The sequence below is a fragment of the Mesitornis unicolor genome, unplaced genomic scaffold, assembly GCF_000695765.1.
Source record: "Mesitornis unicolor isolate BGI_N332 unplaced genomic scaffold, ASM69576v1 scaffold12659, whole genome shotgun sequence".
NCBI classification, from domain to species: Eukaryota; Metazoa; Chordata; class Aves; order Mesitornithiformes; family Mesitornithidae; genus Mesitornis; species Mesitornis unicolor.
Window position 1 is genome coordinate 79,877 of NW_010208018.1, and position 15,015 is coordinate 94,891.

The 15,015-nt window shown below is 39.9% G+C and overlaps 1 protein-coding gene across 2 annotated transcripts in view; it reads right to left on the minus strand.

Moving 5' to 3' along the window:
• TBC1D4 (TBC1 domain family, member 4) overlaps positions 1-15,015 on the minus strand; it is a 48,538-nt gene that overhangs the window by 25,880 nt on the left and 7,643 nt on the right. For both annotated transcript variants that reach the window (XM_010192340.1, XM_010192342.1), the window contains 7 exons: positions 14,814-14,903; positions 10,893-10,997; positions 7,831-7,963; positions 5,403-5,494; positions 4,500-4,610; positions 3,727-3,846; positions 156-230 (listed from right to left, as the gene is read on the minus strand). In XM_010192340.1, coding sequence (XP_010190642.1) covers positions 156-230; positions 3,727-3,846; positions 4,500-4,610; positions 5,403-5,494; positions 7,831-7,963; positions 10,893-10,997; positions 14,814-14,903 — 726 coding nt within the window. The remainder of the gene's footprint in view (positions 1-155; positions 231-3,726; positions 3,847-4,499; positions 4,611-5,402; positions 5,495-7,830; positions 7,964-10,892; positions 10,998-14,813; positions 14,904-15,015) is intronic.

The window sequence follows — 15,015 nt, forward strand, 5'->3', positions numbered from 1 at the left end:
CGGCTTCCTTACGCCCTCCACCTCCCAGTGGAAACTCCTATTTTTTTGGTAAATTGATGTGCTTTGTGCTTCAAACTGAAGCAGAGTGCCATATTTACGTTTCATTAACACCCGTGCATGAAAACCTGCCAATTTGAAGTAAGCTTTTCACATACTTTGTCAGAAGCAAGGCTGTTGCAGCGCTCAAAGCTGTCCACACTTCCCAGGCGGCCTCGCATTCTGTTGGCTCCCTGCAAGTCAAAAGGCAAGCCATTTAATCTGGTCTTTTCTGCCTCTTTTTTTCTGAAGGTTAAGCAAAGATGCCAACAGCTGTGCAGGTGAACACAGGACAGTTCAGGCACGTGACACGTTTGACATGAGACCACAGATCATGAGGCAAGCATTGAATTTTAGAAGCAGTGACACTTTAAGCTGGCAAAACTCTGTTTTCTCCCCATTTGCTCCCAGGAGTTTTAAACCTGCAGTTCTGCTGTCTGAAGCAACTGGGTATTTCTTGATCCATCTGAGGTAAAATAGCTGAGTTGGCTTTAACAGCCAAGTTATAAAAGTTCCAGTACTGTGCACACACTGCAGCTAACAGATGCATGTGACATACTACGATCTAAACAGAGAGTTTACTCCATATCTAGACATTTCAGACAAATTAACTCCACCTCAGCAAAAGCAGTGAAAGCACTAAGAACTGGGGAAAAAACACTCTCTGGCTGCAAATCCAGCCAAATCCAGCCAGATACAAACCAGCCTTTTCAATTATAAAGCAGATAACTCCAAGGCAAATTTGCTAGAAATCAGCATTAGATCTTTGCCAAAATTGTTAACAGTCAACTGGTTTTACAGAAAGAGGTGACAGAGCCGCAATATTCTTGACTGCCTTTTACTCCTAACTAACTCCCACAAAACATGGGTGATGAATGGTCTTGGACACCTCCAGCTGCTGAAGTAAGTTGCTTTCAGCACTTTAACAGAGGAAAAATAGACTAGGTTTTAGGGAAAACTATAGGTAGAGCCCTTCTTGGTATGCTTGTAACTACAGGGGAAGTTTTGTCAACATCAGCAGTACTTATTTAGCCTGCTTTATCCTGGTGATGTTTATTTTCAAGACTTAGAGTGCTCTTTAAGTACATTATCCCATTTAAGCTCATTACTAAAGAATACTCTGCCTGCAGCATCTCTTCACTGACCCTCACAATAAAGCAAGAGCAAAGGATAACTTGGAAGTTTCTCACTAGCTTTAAAAACACACTTTTGGCACTGCAAGAAGGGCTTTTTGGTTCAGAAAAAAAGAAATCTGTTCATAAGGTCAAGCAGAGGTTATATTTGTTTTTCTGAGGTACCTCAATTAGGAAGCCACAGCCTGTTTTCATTTCAAACCTGACAAAAATAAGATCGGTCCAGCAAAACAAACAAGTGAAAAAGTGACATTCCTCTGGGACTAAGGGAAGCCAGAGCACAGAACCCAGCGTGTTTCCCTATGGCGAGCAGTGAGCAGCTACTCCTTCAAGTAGCTTAAAATGTCACTTGATGCTATTTATCTAGATAAGAAGCCATCCACTTAAAGTGTTCCTAGATATCTGGTTACTACAAACTTATTTCTAATTTTACTAAGAATGAGGCTGCGTAAGTCTGTCCCCACATATACTGACTTTTACTTTTTACTGACATCTTTTTATCTACAACTAAATGCTGAATGACATTTTTTTAAACTTAGTTTGTTTCCTGGTATCTTTGTAACTAAATATACTTTATTTTAAAGATAAGTCACGCAATAATTAGCATCCCATTACATCAATACCATGTGATTTGCAGCTGGCTTAAGAAGGGGAAAAGCCACACCAATAGGTATTTGGTGCCTTTAGGAATTAGCCATGATCCGTTAGGCTTTTTGTGATAGCCCGATGAAGAATAAGAACTATTGAAACATTCATTGCATAACACATAGTATACATGTACAGACACTCCTCACATATACCTGCTGTAACCAAATAGTTAGTGGTTGAGCTGCACCATAAATTGTTTTTCTCAGTCTTCCATTGTTTAAATTGATCTGCGAGGATGAACTCTTATGTGTATCGTGATTCACTACAACATACTGCTGTTCCTGCAGTTTCACATTAAAGATGAAACAACCCTCCTCACAACAGCAAATCTGCTTCACAAATAGCAAACTTAAAATGGCCCTCATCCAGACTCTGGTGTCTGCTTCTCTTGAACTCAATCATGGACTACGTAAAACCTTATACTGTAACATGCAGCATGTCACAGCGGCCCTGGTGAGCAGGAACACACTATATCAAAAAACAATATAGAAGCAATTTTCCTTCAGAGACTCTAAAACTTAAGCATGGCATTTCATCTAAATGATTCTTCCTTGATGTGATCAGAGTGCTGTAGTATGTCCGTATATGGCAGGGCTGCTTTACTGTGGTATTCCCAGTGACGGATGTCTGTTCCACAACCACCGCAGGGTTCGTGACCCACCGTCACGGCTAGAAAACTTTCCAGTCACATGTCCTTTAGATGTGGAAAAGAAATCAGACTTAGCACAGGCATGACTGTAGCTGTCACCATTTGATGATATTCCAGACTGTTGAAATTATCCAGACCTTCTGACCATCAGCACTCACTTTTGTGTTCCCCTTCTCTCCCTTCTTGTTCCTCTCTCCTCCTCTCCAGACCAAGTCCCTAGTGTGTAAAACTTGCTCCACAACATAGGTCACATTTGACCAGGCGAGTTTTAAAGCTACCTTCAGTCCTAGATCAAATTCATGCCTAACTTTAAGGTCGAAGGATTCTCTCTGGCAAATAGTATTCTGCCTCCTTTATAGGGAACATTTGTGGCATCCTGTATTTCCAGGTTACTTTATGATTTACCCATATAAGGGGCAGGACAAGTGCAACTTAGGCCTTGCTTTAGCATGGAACTTTTAAAATTACTAGCAGAAGGAACTTAATTTCACTGCTCCAAATTGTATTTAGACTTCACCATTTGGTATTCACTGCTCATCACACTTTATAACAACATATTGGGCCCCAGGCACCCATCCTTCTACAGTCTCTCCTCTCCACACCTCTTCTCCGCTTTCAGGACTCTCCCTGCTGAGCAGGGGACACTAAGCAAAACTTGCAATTCAGACTTCTTTAAAAGGCTGTTTAATATAAAAAAGTTCCAGTAATTATCTGCAATTCCATATCATACCTGGCTAACAACATTGAAATGAAGAACAATTCACCTTTTTTTTAATCTATTGCTATATTTTTTCCCCTGCAAAAGGACAATGTTGTTACTACTTTCTAAAGAGTCCTAGTGACCAACATGAGCAATTTTAGCTATGAGAGGGAAGGTATTACTCAGACCAGCAAGATTTCCAGTTTAAGCAGGCACATTCATTCATACTTCCAAAAAAACATCACATATCTCCTTATGGGATCATGCAACCATCCTGATTAAATGCTTTTATTCTGAAGCAACACATCTGAAAATGTCTAGTTAATGCCACCTAGAATGAACGTTCATTATTCATAAAGCTGCCTTTTCTCCCTCTGTATTTGTGGCCTTACCATAAGCTTTGCAGCACAGCTAAGTCACCCGGCTGTAACCCTCAGATTTCACAACAAGGGTATCTCTTCATTAACTATTTATCAGAATGGAGCCAAAACCCAAACAAAACAAATCTGATAGATCTTTACTGTCAAGGATAGCTGCTGACAATGAGTTGTTAATCTTACCCTTGAGAAGATGTTTTCCAGAGAGCTAGTCAAGGATTTCTTGGCCTTGTTTTTCAGAATGTCAAGTTTAAACCTGCCACCACTGGTGGTGCTTTCTGGAATGGCACTGTTAGAAGCAGTCTGTTGAAATGAGCAAGGACACAATTCAGCTTTGGCAACTCTTTTCGCAATTGCAGACCTCCAAAGGCTAGAGATGAACCAAGTTACATAATAAACAACATACCCTTGGCCTTTAATAAAATAAAATTTTAAAAAACAACAAAACACTCCCCCCACACCCCCCAACCACTCAACAAAAAAACAAATCCACAAGAAAAATCAGTTAAAGGCACATTCCACCCCTAAAAACTATCTGGTAAAAGCATACCAATTTAATAGTACTGTTACACTATTACTCTTTTCCTTTGCTAGGTAAGTTTGTAGTCTAAACTGAAGTCAAAGCCCTCTTCATTCCTATTCTCCCTAGAAATGACTGTATGGGAGTGGGGGTCAGGGATAAGGAAAAGGAGAAGAGGTATCCTCACGGGGTAAGGAAATTTAGACCTAAAAATAATTTGTTGTCTTTCTTCCCTCCCTTCCTGTTCCCCAAACTTAAAAACTCATGCATGCCACTGTAAATCAAATCAAATTACTTCTTTTTCTCAGTTCTCTCCTAATTACACTACCCAGCTTCAGCTACCCCTGATGAACTCTAGCAATGGCCCTGCTGGTATTCAAGGTTGCATTTGAATGGTGGGCGAGGAGGAGAGGAATAATACAAAATTAAACTTTACCGATGGTGCTTCCCCAATGTGAATGTGCGTTTTCTGCTTAGTTTCACAGAGTTGGCGTAGATGTAAGATCACAAGTTCATTTTCCTCCTGGTCACTTTCAGGCTTCATCTTCTGTCAGTAACAGCAAAGAAAAGAGTTGTCTTTCAAGTCAAGACTTGCTTATTTTCCCTTCCATACGTATGTATTCTTTGAAGTCAATATACTGTTATGCCGTACGCCAGAGTGCACTACTATTGTGTCAGACTGCACTGTGATTTCTGGGCCTTCACACTCCTGAGCAAAATAGACCAAAACTTTCCATATGGAGAATGTTTCAGGCTGTGAAGAGGAGGAAGCCTTATGCCTACACATTTTGGTTTTTTTTAGGTTGTCTGCCATTGTATACCCTTATAAATGGAATAAGGAACCCAAGAAAACCACACAGGCTCCCTTCTTCAGGCAGCCAGAGAGGTGTGGAGCCTTTGGAAACCTAAATGATTGTATACTTGTATCCACTTGAGTACACTTGCTTACAGCAGAATCTTGCTTCAGAATAAATCAAAAAAGAGAGCTTCTGAGAATGTCAGACACATTCCTGATACCCACATGTCTCACCTACTCTCAACTTATTCACACATCACTTAAAAGTAGGGAAATGTGTTTAGAGATGAAGAACAACGCTCAAAGAAAAGAAAACTCTCATATGAACACAGAGTACCTCAGCAGACTTGGGAACCAAAACTTTGGTGATAGTAGTGTATCACACATGAAGTTAGGTTGGAGCATGCTACTTCAGTATGATGTTTGGTGGAACAATAGTAAATTCTAGATTAAATACATAACAAAACAAACAAAACAAAAATAATCCAGTCCACTTTACCATGGTCTTTTTGGAATTTGAGACAACAGTGTCTATTGTATTACCTGAACACGTTCAAAAATGTCTGCTTGCTCATTATCGGTTAGTGACGACAGATGTCTCTGAATTACAAGCTTGGCTCTTGGTGGATAGAGTCCTGAGAAAAAAAACAGGAACATTAAAGCTTCTAGATCCTGAAATGACCTCTAAAAAAGACTTCTGAAAAAAATGATAGTGGAAGGTACAAGCCTGTATTTGAGGTTATACAAGTTTAACGCATGACAGTTGTATATCTGCAGTACACATGATGCAAAATACTTCAGGTTTTGCTAAACCACATGATTTTTGTCTCCTCTCTTTAGCAGTAAAATAGAATTGGTGGCAGCTAAGCGTCTGGCTCCTGTGTAAAAGGTTGTACACCCTGCTCTACTGATGTCTTCTGCCCTAGTACCAAGAGATCACTAAGATGGAAACCTGACAACTGTATGGGAGAGGAGGAAGAGAGAAACAGATCAGGGCCATAACTGCAGAGATACTCAATGCACAAGATACTCAGAAGTTTTCAGATGCCTTCAATTGAGAAGTTTAGATGCATTTCTACACAAGGAAAGCGCAGGGTACAGGTCATACCAGAGAACAGAAGACACCTTTAAAAGAAAGAGCAGCACAAAAGCCGTAAGAATAAAGGAAAGAATTTCTGATGTTCAGTAAAGCACGAGAGCCTGTTCTAGAAAGCTACAAAAACTGTGGAGGAAAACAAAACCCCTTAACCAGATGAACATATATATTTCTTCTATCCAAGGTAGATATCATTCATATAGAACTGCAATCAGAACCAACAAAGATTTCCCAAAGTCATGAAGCCCCGGGTTTGATTATGAAAAACTTCGAGACTCTAAACAAAGCAGATGGATAAAAACAAAAAGACACTAAAATAAGTCTTTCAGTCACTAAGTACAAAGTTTATTAAACTACTATTATGGTACTCAAGTTGTTACTCTAGAAGAGATGTTATTTTGATACTGAATACTTATCCCAGGCTTCCAAGTACCTGTATTCAAGATACTTACACTGCCTTATACAGCAACCTTTACAGTTTTTCATTGACAGAAGACTTTCCCAGTTAAGCATTACTACTTCTGAATATCTGTTGTTAATACCAGAAAATACCAGCCACAACCTACCAGAATTTCACTCCACTAAGATTTTATACTTTGCTTTTCATCCACCAGAGGGAGATAAGTAGCAATAGTGACTTTTAATGAATTGGAAAACTAGCAATTATCAGCACCCTCATCACCAAACCAGAAGATACAAGACTAGTGTAACATAGTTGCTTTTTTTTTTTGCATGTAACACTTCTCAAGGAAACACAGTGGAGCGACTACAAAAACAGGATCCCACTACTAACTCAAAAAAAAATAAAATCTAACTTGTACGTTTTTTTGGATGTGTTCTGGAACACCTCATTTCCAGAGAAACTACAAAGGTTGGTGTATTCATGTTTGAAGCCAAGTACTTGCCTTAGCTTTATTAGACATTGCTTGAAAGAGTCCAGCGCAGAGCCACAAAGATGATGGAGGGAGTGGAGCATCTCCCTTATGAGGAGCGTCTGAGGGAGCTGGGTCTCTTTAGCTTGGAGGAGACTGAGGGGTGACCTCATTAATGTTTATTAATTTGTAAAGGGTGAGTGTCAGGAGGAAGGAGCCAGGCTCCTCTCAGTGATAGCAAATGACAGGACAAGGGGCAATGGGAGCAAGCTGGAGCACAGGAGGTTCAACCTGAACATAACCCTCTTTACTGTGAGGGTGACAGAGCACTGGAACAGGCTGCCCAGAGAGGTTGTGGAGTCTCCTTCTCTGGAGACATTCAAAACCCGCCTGGATGCGTTCCTGTGTGACCTAGTCTAGGTGATCCTGCTCTGGCAGAGGGTTTGGACTGGATGATCTTTTGAGGTCACTTCCAACTTCAAACATTCTGTGATTCTGTGATATTAACCTGGTAACTTAATAATTTATTTCCCATGATAAAACTAGGTATTGAAATGTGCAAGAGAATAAACACAAAGAAGGAAAACATAACCCCACACAGGAAAGAACAAACAGATGAGAAATCAAGACCCTTTTTGATCACAACTGCCTTCTTATAACCCATTTTGAAAGCATGTCTATTCAAGGAAAAAAAAAAGACAGACAATGAACTGGTGAGTTTTTCTGCTCTGCTTAACATTTAAGAGAGGTACAGCAATGAAAAGAGTATGTACCTATAACACAAGCTATACTATACACAGTTGCAATATTATTACTGCTATCATCTTCACTTGATAACAGAGTGTGCAAAGTGGTGGTAAGAATTGCTTATTGCTAATTACTTTTCCCTCTGTTCTTACACTGTTTAAGTTCAAAGTGCACGGCTGACATAATTAAAATTAACAGATAAAATTCTTCTAGAATAGTCAGAAAAACACAGTTAGAAAATAAAGCCAGCTACTACCTTCAATTCTTTCACACAGTTTGTGCAGTGAATGCATAGGGCAGGCCTCACACAGCTTAATTTGCGTCTTGGCATTTTGTAGAGCTGCAGCAGTGCTGAAGGCTTGCTTCAGGGTAAGCATTACCTCATCAACCTAAAGGGAAAAGACAGTATATAAACAAAAATGCATGCCATATACATGAAATTTGATTTATAAATCACATCATAGACAGCTGCTTTACAATCAAAAACTGTCTTCAAAAGAGGTCAAAGATGTACTCCCAGCTTTTTTGCCTTTTCTGTGGATGCTCACCATATCTTCAAGTTCAGCCAGACAGTGCAATTCTGAGTACTCAGCTGCAGCTACTCAAGCTTACTGGGCAGGCAGCTGCTGTTTCAATAAGCTGCAAGTGGGATTTTTTGGCTTGAACATATGCTGGCCAAACAAAAAACATTTATTTCTTTTTCTTCAGCTTCAAGTTTCTCCTGTAAGCTGCACATGCTCACTCTCAACCATTTTCCTCCCACCACGATATCATTTTAGCACAAAACCCATCCTGCTGCCAGACAGGAGCTTCCCACAGCCATTCACTTTTCTCTGGCCGACCAAACTGCCTACCAGCTTCTTTACAACCAACTTATCTTTAAGTATCTTTAAGTACTGCCAGCCTGCCTTGCAGTCTGTCCTGATCCTTCCTCTGCCACTGCCACTAAAACAGCAGTGCTATGTTCCCACACACAAGCGCTGGAAAAGCTCAACTTTTACGTCAGAAAGGTCAGAAGTGACAGTGTTTCTCCAAGCTCATTCAAATACATTCCCAAACCTTACATCTAAAGCACTTAAAAAGTTCCCTTGTCTGTATTTTAGGGGAATACAATGAATATTAAAAGCTGATTACTTGAGTCTTTGCATTAGCATGGGAAAAAGCAGACAGCACCTTGATGACAATCTTAGGAAAGAAATCAGTATTCTACTTCAGAATAAGGTCCTTGCTCTTCCCTGTTGCTTTTTTTTTATAAGCAGGAAGAAGAAAGCTGAAATATTTGAGATCAAAATAATGCAGTTTAAAAATGAAAATATACAGACTTTTTTGAGGGTCTGTCACTTAGGGGGAAAGGTGAGGCAGAAGGCACCTGAATGTGGAAATTTGAATTAGTTTGCCCCCCTATATGCTTAGGGTTTTGTTTTAAAAAACCCACAGTTTTAAGCACTACCAGGAATTTCTAAGGGCTCTCTCTTCTTCGCAATCGAGCAGGGCATTGAAGAGTGAATATCTGTCCTGCAACACAGACCGGTAATTTTTAGAAGTCGGCAACAATGCTTCTCTCAAATGGAAAGATCCACAGCAACAGCGCTAAGCATATGGATTACGACTAAAATAATGAAAACTGTAGCCAGATTTAGAGCAAATATACACAAAACTACCCATACGACCTGCCTGGCTGCAAAGAGTCTGGAAAGCATTCGGTTTTACAGCTCTGCCCTGCCAAAGTCAAGCCTTCACTGGGATCTAAGCGAGCCTGTCTGAAAGTAGCTCAGGAATGTTCATTTCATGTCGCAACGTGGGCATACCCACACGTATCAGTACTAGAATATAAAAAGAGGCTCATAAATATGTTGTTTCTTTATAAATCACCTTTTAAAACTTTGAATTATGCATGGGTCAGATGTAACATTTTCTGTTACTAGCTGATTTCATAACAGGCTCTGATTCTGGTAAAAGTGCAGCCTCAGCTACCATTGTGCATCTGGGGCTGTTAGTTGTTGGAAGTTTTACTGACATAAATCTCTTTGCTCTCAAGCTAGTCAATGGATTAACAAATTTCAGCTAGCTAGAAGAGTGATTTTTAAGCTTAGCTGAGAAAGAGTGAGCAGCTGTTAGCACAGCCATCAGGAACAAACATGGTTCAGAACAAAACTCAGGTTTTTTTTAAGTGTCATCACTTTAAAATAAAAATTCAGTAGCCAAAATGGTTTCCTGTATGCATCTCACAGAATTAAACTACCTGTATCAGTTAAATCACTGCCACCTGGAACTTCAATCGATAGACACTTTATCAAATGTCCATTGGACTTTTTTATAGTTACAAACATCCACACCTATTATGCTTTTCTCCTTCTCTGTTCAGATGCTGCTATTTTCTTCTCCTGAGGAACAAAACAGACTACAAGGAAAACGCTAAAGCCACATGCAAGTCTACAGACATGTGCGGAGTATGGCCAGTAATTTAAACCCTACCCTGAAAAGTATGTTTGGGTTTTATCATCAGCTTTGCTACTGATTCAATACATGTAATTACATGTTTAACAGCGAACCAAGTGTCTCAGCATTTAGAAATACAAGAGTTACAACCAAATACAGATCCTAAATATGCTCGCAGTCTGCACGTGTAAATACATCCATCTGGATTTTTTCTATTTGCTACTGATATACGCATCAGGCACAGTACCAAAATGCGGCTATATATGAACAGAATGTAAGCATTTCCTATCGTGTGTTTTCATATTCACAACTGAGGTCTCAGACCTGAGAAACATAGTATGTATTGAGTTGGAAGGGACCTTTAAAGCTCATCCAGTCCGACTGCCCTGCAGTAAGCAGGGACAATGTTACCAGACCAGGTTGCTCAGAGCCCCATCAAGCCTGACCTTGAATATCTCCAGGGATGCAGCGTCCACCACTTCTCTGGGCAACCTGTTCCAGTGATCTACCACCCTTATATTGAAGAGCTTTTTCCTAATATCCAGCCTAAATCTACCCTTTTCTAGTATAAAACCATTACCCCTCGTCCTATCGCTACATACCCTAGTGAACAGCTCTTCCCCAGATTTCTTATAGGCACCTTTCAGCTATTGGAAGGTCACTATAAGGTGCCCCCAGAGCCTTCTGTTCTCCAGGCTGAACAACCCCAACTCTCTCAGCCTGTCATTGTAGGAGAGGTGCTCCAGCCCTTTGATCATCTTCATGGCCCTCAGAAGATGCGACCACTGCGGCTTAGTTGACACAGCAGAATAATAAGAGACTCCCATGGTTTAGGAAATGCCTCAGAGATCCTCCGATGGATCGCTAACAAATACTCACCAGAGACTCACTTGCACACTGGAACACATAGCAGACGTACTGGCTTAACCCAGGTTCAACAGATTCCCGGCAAATGAAGCCAAAGTGATCAACATGTTTTATACCCTGAAAGAGTTTAAAAACAGCATTAGTGGAGTATTTTATAAACAGATTTAGTTTCCAAAGACACAGTAAAAATAGTTACCAAAATCCAACACTTGCCAACACAGAAATTTGAGAAACTATAAATGCATACTCCTAATGAGCTATTTTCCAACTACAATAGTTACCTTTTAAATTGCTTTTTGCATTTAAAAGTTACATAAAGCTCCTTACGCAGGAGAAACAGAAGTCATACAGCAACGGACCTGGGCCTGAATTTCTTCCATTAGGAAAACCGGATTTTCAGGGAAGTGAACAAAAAAAATGAGTCCTTGGTTGTCTCTAGTGAAAACTTCATGTAATCAGCCCATGATAAAACCTGGGACTAGAGTACCATCGAAGTAGCAACAGATCTTTGCTTTCCTGTAATACAACTTAGGACTACACCAAAAAGAGCAAGGAATGAGTGGCGAAATGCAGAATTCCAGTCAAATTCTTAGATAAATTCTTTGAGACTGAGTTACATAGCAGAAGTTTCAAGACTTACTACACATTATGACTGATGCTTTCTCTCAAGGTCTAACTGCTTGACAGGGAGCATTGTCTTGCTAAAAACAGCACTGAGGAGATCAAAGAGAGCTGCTTCCTAAGAAGCACTATATTCCCAGTCTCAATTCAGGGAACATGACTCACTCCTGTTAAAGCTTTTGCCAATGTTTTTACCATCCGAGTATGGTAATAGTAGATTTTCCCCAAAATAAAGCCGAATTCCTCAAGTTCAAATACAACAGAAAGCAGACCTTGATTCCTTGGATCCATCTCCAAAGAAAACACCTATATCGTAAAAGAGGGGAGGAGGCAGAACAACTTGCTTGTCACTACAGAAAAGACTCTAGACAAAATTGTTAATATACTACGTGACAGACTGAACATATTGCCACTCCACACTGCAGTTTTAAAAAACACAATTCTGAAAGAAACATTTGAGCTACTTAAACAAAACGCAACAAAGGTGCAGAGTGGCACCTAAGATGACACAAATGGCATTAGTTTACCATAGTCCATGCTAATCTTGATTTAATTGAACCCATTTGCCTGTGACACGTGAAGTCTTCAAAAGCATAAAAGGAAAACGAACACGCATATACACATATGTTGATCTATGTCAAGTGCTGCCCTCTGTTTTGCAAGGAACTCATATTTACTGAAGGTGGTTTGGTGAGATGCCAGTTCCCTCACTGCTGACAGTGCCTGGACAAGTCTGCCACTGTCTGATTTTCCACAGGAGAACATTTGTGGGGGGATGGACGTGACACTTGCAGCAACGTAGTGCAAATAGCACAGTACATGCCTCAGTTAACAGCACCTCCGTCACCTTTCTTTACCAGGGGGGCAGGACTGGTCATGCCAAGAGAGCAAAGTTTTTTGTTGTTCTGGGTTTCCTCAAGGTCAGCAAGGCTGCAACAAGAAAACTTCTACAGCTGCCTGACACCTGAGCTTAGACAGCACACACAGCAGTTTATAATTAATTATATTTATAATTTGACAATTATATGGAGTGTAGATAATGAACTGAATGCAGCAAATCAACCCCACTTAAGCTACAGAATAAAAATACCTTTCTGAGACCAGACTAAAAGAATCCAGGATGCAAGCTGAAGAGAACATCTCTTTTTCATCATTTGTAAAGCTCAGAAGAACAAACATTCTCAAGCTGGAGTCTCACAATACGCAGTAAATCATTGCCCTATAAATCCACAACAGAGAAACCCTGTGGCTAGCACCGAGTTCTTAGAAGTAGAACTGATGAGGTTTATGCAACCAAATCCTTAGTCTTGAACAAATTACTGTTTCACTTCTATTGAACATGGAAAAACCCCTGACTCCTCTAAAGTAGCCCTTTTGCATTAAAAAAACCCAAAAAACTAAAACACTCACAGTATTGTGTCGGCTTGAGTTATTCAAGCATGCAAAATAACAAAAGGTTTGCTCCAAATGAAAGTGAAGAAGTGTGGCAAAAAACTCCACCTCCAAAGCCCAACACACAGCATTATCTAACATTATTTACTGTACTCTCTTATTTTACTGAAGGAAATATAGACCTTGATGGTCTGCCATGGTCTTGCTGGTTTCCACCACACTTTAAAGTCAGTGAATAAAGTTGGTCCTCTCTTAGGACTGTTTTGTTTGACTAGTATCTGACATGCAACCCAGAAGCCCAGCATGTAAAGCTGAAGCATCACTTTTATTCAGAGCTCAGTATACTCAAAGAGCAGGAGAAGACTCAAGCTGTCTGTAGATTTTGCTTTCCATACCACTGCTTTAAGAAACTCTGTGATTTATATTTATTATAAAGCTTTTAATAAATCATAGAATCACAGAATGGTTTGGGTTGGACAGGACCCTAAAGCTCATCCAGTCCAATCCCCACCAGACCAGGTTGCTCAAAGCCCTGTCCAACCTGGCCTTGAACACTTCCAGGGAGGAGGCATCCACAGCTTCCCCAGGCAACCTGTGCCAGAGTCTCACCACTCTCATGGTGAAGAATTTCTTCCTAATACCTAGTCTAAATCTACCTTTTCTTGATGAAGACCAATACAAATTGTAGTTAAACACCAGATTCAACTTAGGGCCCTGGTAGCTCAAGACTCCACTTGAGTTACAAGTACTGACCAGTTTTTAATGTGTATTAGCATTGGTAGTACAGTCATGCAAGAGCAGATTGTTTTATTAGCACTAAAATGAAAGCACGTGGGAGTGAAATACAGGTTTAGAGCATGTCAGAAAGTGTACTTTAAACTAGAATAATAATGTTTAAGAAGGCCTGAAGTGATGCATGTGCACGGTGAATGAAAGAAGGTAATAAAATAAGATCTGAAAACAAAAAGTACCAGAAGTAACTGGTGTTGAACAACAGCAAGATAGAAAGGTGAATCCCTCAGACCTGGCATTTAACTTTACAAGACACATTTATTTATTACTGGACATAGCTAGGTTCATCTATTGCCATATTCTCCAGAAGCAACGATCTGGTAATCTGCTGTTTTTCTGGAGGGTTGATCTGATGCTCTTCCCCTTTCATTCAGGAGGCTTTCAGGAGCTTAGCTGCTCCAAAACAGCATCTAAGCATCCTAAACACACTCAGAGCATCCTACACAAAGATTAAGTTACTTCCAAAATTATATCCAATGCTCTCCCAAAGCAGAACAGTTTATACTTTGTTTTCTGACCAATTATAAAAGTTGCCACTACCACAGCTCAGACTGGGTTTTTTGCATTCATCTTTTCTGTACTTAAGCTCTTTATGAATAACATTGCATTATATTTGTGCAGTATCTACTTGAAACTGCTACCAGACAAATGAAAGCCCAGATCTGAATAACAGCTGTCACTCTTTACATAGGCATTGTACATACATTGTAAAGGCAATTCAGTACTTCAGATCTGCTGAAAGTGTTCATGAAGCAATCAGAGCTTAATACCCAATTTCTTTGGCTGTACTCCCTAAAGAAGTCAACACATCAAATTTCATGTGGGACTTGTATATACATTAGTCACAATCTCTGGAACTACCACCCCCCTCAGTCTTTTTTTTTTCCTTTTAAATTAAGGAGCAAATGGTAAAGCAGCAATTTACTTTCATTCATGGCAATTTAGATAGGATAAACTGTCTAATAATGGCCTTTGAGACTGAATAAAGGAAAACAGCACAGAATGCTGAAAAAGAACTCTGCATTTCCTTTTTACTGCTGCCTATAGACCAGCAAGACAACCCAGCTGAAGAACAAATAAATTCATTTTCTTCTGATGATCTATACGTTGCTTCTCATTAATGCTTACCTGAGAACACGAGGAGATATCTTTAAAATTCTTTTCAAGCACAACAGATTTAGTGTCCGGACTGATGAGGTTAACTTCAAACCTTCCAACCTTGTGTGGGGGGGAGAAAGAGAATTCTAGTTTATGACTGCCTTGGAGGCACAGTAATAACACCAAAAAAATACCATAATGTAGCCCTTTCTTGTTTACATAGAGTACCTTC